Source organism: Alligator sinensis, unplaced genomic scaffold, assembly GCF_000455745.1.
Source record: "Alligator sinensis unplaced genomic scaffold, ASM45574v1 scaffold103_2, whole genome shotgun sequence".
Taxonomy (NCBI): domain Eukaryota; kingdom Metazoa; phylum Chordata; order Crocodylia; family Alligatoridae; genus Alligator; species Alligator sinensis.
The window spans coordinates 599117-606312 of record NW_005842166.1 but is presented as its reverse complement, the minus strand read 5'-3'; the positions used below and the strand labels follow the sequence as shown (position 1 = coordinate 606312).

Genomic DNA, 7196 nt, shown 5'->3' with positions numbered 1-7196 from the left:
AGGGAAAGACATATCGCACAGTGGGGAAATTAAGTGAGAGGTAGTATCTTTAGGATATTGGACTAGTAATCTTTTAGGTCTAAAAGGATGCAAGTATTCTCCTAGTCATATTTGGAGCAGGAACATCTTCTGGTCTGGTAAACACATACACACTTGCGGGGCAGGAGGTTATATATATGGTTGTCCCTGAGAATCCAATGGCTAATGTATGCAAATGGATAAATAAGGAACCATACTGAAACCTTGCCATGAGAGCAGAAGTTTGTCTTTTTTCCCAGGTATGGGGAATGCCTTTAGACCCTGAGCCAGTGGGCTGGGTGGCGTGGGCCGGCAGAAGTTACCGGGAGCCCTGATAGGAAGGACGGAGGCAGGAGCTGCTTTCTAACTTGTTGAACTGAGTAGGAACTGCGTTCGTGTGGTTTTTTAGATGCAGGATAGGATCAGATTATTGTTCTGATATTTTCTTTCATGTGCTTATTCTTATAACTCTGTAGCTCAACATATGGTTACAGATTTATGTTTGCTCTTGTTTTTATAATAAATCTTTTTGTTATCTTATATAACTTACTGCTGTCAGTGGTAAGGGGGATTTCCGAGCATTTGACCACATAGGCAGGCCTCTTCCAAAGAAGGGGGAATCTGTCATTTCTGAGCACATGACCGGACAAGGGTGCGATTCTTCTAGCTGACAAACTCCCCTCTGCTAAGAGCTGGCAAGACCTAGGTGAGGTGGGGAAAGCTGAGACACCGCAGGGCAGGGAGATGACCTTTGGAGTGTTTCAGTCTGCTCTCAGTGGCCAAGCTGCAGACACAGAGGGGTTTGGGGCTGAAGGGCACCCCTGAAGATGTGAGAACCCCCTGGCAATGCGTCTCAAAGGTGCACTTCAGCACATCCAGGATTGGGGCATGTTGCACTGGCTTTGAGGCATGCTGTCTACAGCCTCTGAGAGCAGAAGCCAGTGCAAACACTGCCAAATCTAGGTAGGGAAAGGGAGACAAAGTGGGCCGTGTCTAATCGTTCTAGCTCCTGGCAGCTGCTTTGGGCGCTCTATTGGGCCCACTTTGCAGCAGAACAAAATCTTTTGTCTAAGTACAGACAGCTCAAAGGGAGGAGGATTTTACCTGATAGGGGTATGTCATATTCATGGCTAAAGTATTCTCCTTGGAACTGGGGTTTTCCTTTATTGTTTGGGTGCAAAGCCTGGAGGATGCATGGTTGTTAATAGATGGGACTCCCTCCAGGCTGTGCTGTGTGCATTTATGGGGGCAGGTCCATAAATGAGGAGGCAATTCACTCTACAATATCCTGTCTCTTCAGATTCACAGTCTGCTGGTCTATGGCTTTGTGATCCCCTAGAAGATGGCACAGCCTGCACACCTGAACCAGAACCTCCCAGGTAAGGAGATGCAGGCAGTTCCTAACAGAAAACACAAAATGCTCGGATAGGGCACTCCTGGCGTGGCATTAAGGAGATTGTGGGGTGGCAATCAGCTACGGCGACCCATGTAAATAGTGCGGACTGCAGCCCCCTCTGAGTGATGAGCATTTCTAGAGCCTCCGCCTGACCCACCTGTGGCTGTCACTAGAGCTGAGCAAAATTCAGAATTTCCATCTGTTTCAGCATTTGGTTCATCTTAAATTGGGGCAAAAAAATAACGTGAACTTTTTCTCAGAATGGAAATCCTGAAAACTTTTACTAATAAATGTCAATACATCTAACACAGAGCAACCAACACCTCGTGGGGATTGCAGTTCAGGAGCCTGATGCCCCCTATGGACCGGTCTGTGCTTACCAAGAGGCATTACAAAGATTTGCATGATGGGAGATGTAGTCCTCCAGGAAGCTTGACCCAGAGCAAAGAATGGGGAATCAAACTGCAGTTCCCCTCCCAACCCTATCCCTACTCTCCTCTGGCAAAAAAACCCCCAAAACAGTGCAAAAATGGGGAAGAAATTTTAGTTTAACATTTCATTTAGAATCGGGTCAATAAGTCAGTTCAACAGAACAGTGATCCAGTTTGGGCCACGCTAATGCTAAACAAGTATTTCATTTTTTTCCAAATAGAAAATCAAAAATTTTCAATAAAATGGAGATTTTTTCCCCCTTCAGAAATTGCAGTATTGCAGAAACTTTATTTTCTGTCAGAAAATAATTTCGGACAGCAAGTTCCTAAGTAGCCCCAGGCATCACCCAGGGTTTGAATTATGCTTCAATTCTTGCAAAAAAAATTGGCCGGGGTTGGGGCTGTGTGTATGGGTCCCCTGCCAGTACTGTGGAGCTGGAGCTGGCAGTGGTGGCAGCCAGAAGGAGCTGCCATCGCCACCTGGGCTGTTTAAGAAAGATGTGGGGTGGGCCAGGGGCTGTGTGCAGTGACATGTGGCTATTGTGGGGCAGGGCTGGCACAGGCGGGGTGAAGGGGTCCTGACTAGCTCAAGAGGGGTTCTCGTCTCTTATGGGGGTCTCAGCCCCCCGAATCTCCACTGCAATTCGAACCTTGGTTGCACCTGACAATTATGTGTCCCGATTCTGGATGAAGGATTGTGCTGCTCCGCTGGGTAACACCCCTAGACCGGGTGGCTATGAGTATAGGGTAGTGCAGCAAGGACAGAGCTCTTAGTTCCCCAAGTAGGGAAAGGGGAACTGTGGTGCCCACCTCCTTGCTCCTCATATTTTAACCCCTGAGTAAGGCCACGTCATTGCATTCAGGCACCTGCCTTTTCTGCACTCAATGGAATCCTTTCCACTGCGATGTGACCAGACCCTTTTTATCACCATCTCATAGCTCTGTCTGCAGTGACTGTAAATGCATTTTTATCACAGCCTTAAAAATTTTAATGAATCCTCGTTTTCAAATTTGGGTTTGAAACTCACCTAGTATCACAGAGACAGACTCATGCTTTACAAGGGGCTCCAAGCAATACATCTGCAGCAAGGCAGGGGAGTACCAGGGCCTTTCCTTCTACCTACTTAATTGGTCTGGCATCAAGCCCATGCCCTGCAACGAACAGCAGGAGTTAAGCAAGCATCCGAGATGAGTTTGCTGCACTCTTTACTGTCTTGACTCTGTACTTCTCTTTGGCTTTCCTTACAGACTTAGGTGGCCCTTTCCTATATAGAGATCAGGATGATGGAGAGAAGAGCTCCTATTCTGTGGAAACGGCGTATGGCTTCACATTAGATCTAGATTTCCTGAAATATGTAGATGACATTCAGAGTGGGCAAACTCTGAAGAAGTTGCATCGGAAAGCGAAAGGGCCCAAGCAGCAGCTCAGCTGCCTCAGAAGTCCCGGAAGCCATGCTAGTGGATGGACCTCTACTGAATCACTGGCATCCACAGCCAGTGAGGATGGAAGGACCACCCTCTTGTTATCTCCACACGCGAGAACACAGTCCAACTCCTCAGAAACAAGAGAAGCCCTGAGCAAACAAGTTTCCAACCCAGTGTCTCCAACTGCTGTTATAAACCTCCTCCCACCTCCATCCCCCAAATCTCTATTGAGAAATCCCCGTGTGGAAAAAACCTTGCTAGAGACAAGTAGGAGACTAGAGCAAGAGCAGCTGAATTTGCTAAGTAGTGGGAATGCACAAATACCCAAGCCTGAATTTGCTAAGTAGTGGGAATGCACAAATCCCCTAGTCACCCAGCAGCCCCTCTAAAACAAGCAACTCCATCTCCAGTGCTGCCTCAGTTACCCAGAGCCGCTCATGCTCCTCTGTGCCTTCGAATGGAAATGGGGACAGCCAAGCCACACTTAGTCCGTCGCTTACAGGTTCTATGAGAATGAGCCCTTTTAGTTCAGGGTGGACTACACCAGCCACCAATCTCAGTGCCACACATCTGCAGCATGTGCGGGAGCAGATGGCTGCTGCCCTCAAGCAGCTGAAGGAGCTGGAGGAACAAGTCAAGACCATCCCAGTCCTAGAGATGAAGATCTCTAAACTGAAGCAGGAGAAGGAGAAGCTGCTGGCGGGTTTACAGGAGAAAGCTTCGCCTGAAACATGTGAGACTTCTGCTTTTACCTTCCCTCCCCAGTCTCCCACTGCAAGTGAGGAGCAGCCCCCAGTGAGCCAGGAAGCACAGGGAGAGCTGGAAGGTGAGTCTGAGATGGGCAAAGCTCGAGCAAGTAAAATTACGGAGTTGAGGAAACTCACTGAGAAACTATCCACTTCAGAGCGTAATGTGAGAGCTGGCAGAACGGGGACTCGCCCTGCCAGACCTAGTGACCAAGCATGCAAGTCAGTAGGCGTGGGTGAGGAAATGGACATGAACGACGTCGTGTTCTACTACCGATCGCAGAAGCTGTGCCGAGAGGTAGCAGTCGGCCAGGAGACCGAGACCAGGGATGCTGCAGTGTGGGTCATGGAGTCCTTATTAGGGCTTTCTACCGAATCGGAGAAGGAAATCGAGCTGCTGCAGCACACGGTTAGCCACCAGAAGGAGGTAATCAACATGATGGAAGGACATTTGAAAGAAGCAACTAAGGAGCTGGAGGAGTTGAGGGTAGAGGTTTGTTCCAGAAGGCCAGGAAAGTTGATAGATAAGGAAATAATGGCCAAGCCTCAACTGGCAGAAGCATATGTAGAGGCAGTCGTGCCAATGCAGAACCAGGCAGTGGGTAGTCCCCTGGAAATGATAGATGAGGGGGTCGATTGCTCGCCTCACATGTTGTGCATTGGAATCAACTATGATTTGAAAGGTAAAGAAGTTGCGGTAGGTCCAGATTCAGCAGCTACCTGTGAAGAGAAAGCCACTCAAGCCAACAAAAGCCAATTTAGAGGCGGGGAGCACTGTGCCAAGTGTTGCAGCAGTGGCAGAAGCAGGTCTACAGGCAGCTGCTGACAAGTCTACACAAAGACAGAAAGGTGCAGGAGAAACTGGAAACCAGGTGAATGTCACTGAGCCTGGAGCTGCTGGTGGCAGTAAAGCAGCTGGGGCCCCAGGAGAAAAAGGGCCATCAGAAAAGAAACAAAGTCCGTGTTTGAGCCTCAAGGACTCCAAGACAGGGATGCAGGAATGTGTCCCCACGGCACTGGAAGTGACTTGGGAGAATGACAGCAGAGCTCCTCTGAGTACTGGCACTGGTAAGTCCCTTACCATGAACATCTTCTGAGCCAGAGACAGAACTCAGTCCCTGAGAGAACAATTCCATTGAAATCTTTTTCCTTCTGTTAATTTGCAAGAAATCCTGAACCTGGGGTGTTAGCCAGTCTGAACCACAGCACAGCCCCAAGCAGTCCAGAGCTCAAGTCTCCTCTCCCATCCAACAGGTGACACCCATGCTGCTCTGTTACCTTCAGCACTGCTGTTCACCGTTGGTGGGGTGGGGGAGACTCGAGAGCCCTGCTGCCAAGCGGAGAGGAAGCTGCATCAATCGGGCATGGAGAGGGATGACATGGCTTAGTGACCACTTTCCAGTTTATGCTCTCACATTGGAAAAACAAATCAGTGGAGAGTTTTGTCGGAGTGGATGAGGCTGTATGCTGCAGGAGTGGGAGGGCAGGGCTTGCATGCTGCATGAAGGGTGGAGCCCACTGAGTCAGGAGGACAGGACTGTGTGTTCCTGGGGTTCAGAGACAGGGATTTCAAGCAGTGTGTATGTGAGGACAAGGATGGTGGGTATTTAACACCTCCCACTCGAGCAAGCAGCTAGTTGGAATTGGAGCTCAAGGCACGTGGGTTTGTTCCTGTCCCTGCCACACTCTGGACAGTGTCCCTGAGAGTTACTCTCCTGAAACGTGGGATGTCCTCAGGGAGTAGAGGTGGACAGAGTGGCCAGTTTTCTGCTACAGCGGGCTCATGCTCTAAGTGTGATGACTGCAGAAGTCTGGATGGATACAAACCCCAGGCTTTCAGGGCTGGACTTACAGGAGCATCTCAGAGCTCAGCAATTACATGATGAGCTGGAGAGGAAGCCATCCTGGCCCAAGTTAGCCTGCCTCTGGCAAGCTGCCACAGCCCACTGCCACCTGCTTCCTCCTATCTTCATTACCATTCCTGTGTCCGGGGCCAGCAACCCTGCTCCATTTCAGTCCTGCTGGCAAAGCCAGCCTCCCCTCCAATAGACAGTGTGTGTCTGCAGTTGGATGTCTGCAAGGCTTGGGTCCTATCTCCCACCCTGTCTTTCTGTGCTGGGGTGGGGCTTTCTGCTATGTGACCTTTCCTTCTCTGTTTCTTCACAGGATCCCTGAAGTCCATCATGAAGAAGCGAGATGGGCTACCAAAGAACGAGGCTGAGGGTGGCAGGAAGAGCCTACAGTTTGTGGGGGTGCTGAACGGGGAGTATGTACCCTTGCCACTTTTTGCTAGGGCAAAAGATTCAACCCTATGTTTCTGTAAAACCTGAAGCCACCCCTTTGTAAAGTGCAGCAGTGGGGCAGAAAGACTTTGCTTTCTCGTGCATGCTGGGGGCAGAGGGCAGTATTGTTCCAGATCTCATTCGGCGCAACATGGTTGCCTCGGGAGTGTTGTGTTGGCAGAACCCTAACCTGCTCTCTCTCACTCGGCAGGTATGAGAGTACATCCAGCGAGGAGGAGGGTGGAGACAGCTCTTCTGAGAAGATTTCACCCAACAGCTCCGACAGCGATGCTGAGGGTGGCACTGACTCCTCAGATGAGGATGTGAATGTGGGCGAGAATGAGAGCGACTTGGAGAATCCTGAAGTAGACACAGAACAGAGAAAGAGAGAAGAGCAGCATGAACACAGAGAAGAGCATATACCAGCCCCAGAACCCCCAGAGGTGAAGGAGAAGTAAGTGCGGGGGGGGGTCCCCTCAGGGCTCAATTTCTGCTTGGCACCCACCACAACCAGGCTTGGCCAAAAGGTACATTTATGTCAGAGCCCTGCCCACCTTCACTGTCAAAGTCCCTTGGACCTGGTAGAGAGTGAAGCAAGTAGACTCTCATTTAGACCTATTCCACAGAAGCATTTGGAGCCAGGAGCAATAGCAAGTGCTGGGTGTGTTGCCCTCTGCCTCTCTGGTGTGCCAGGGAAACCTCAGCTGCAGACTGGCTGGAGCTGATTGAAAAGCTAAACTTTACTTCTTCAGAAAATTTCAAAAAAAATGTAACCTTTTCACAGAAAATTATTCCCCGCTGTCCAGAATGAAAAAGTTAAGCAGAGCCACGAGGTTTTAATTGTAATTCTTTGCGTCTAAAATTGTGCCAAAATTTGACAGTTTTGGTAAAACATTTG

The 7196-nt window shown here is 49.6% G+C and overlaps 1 protein-coding gene across 1 annotated transcript in view; it reads left to right on the top strand.

Moving 5' to 3' along the window:
* Window positions 1–7196, top strand: part of KANK3 (KN motif and ankyrin repeat domains 3) — a 57477-nt gene that overhangs the window by 30098 nt on the left and 20183 nt on the right. The window contains 6 exon segments of the mRNA XM_025206622.1: window positions 1319–1397; window positions 3094–3600; window positions 3641–4767; window positions 4769–5084; window positions 6183–6282; window positions 6510–6752. Of these exon segments, the coding sequence (XP_025062407.1) occupies window positions 1361–1397; window positions 3094–3600; window positions 3641–4767; window positions 4769–5084; window positions 6183–6282; window positions 6510–6752 (2330 nt within the window). The 5' untranslated portion in view covers window positions 1319–1360.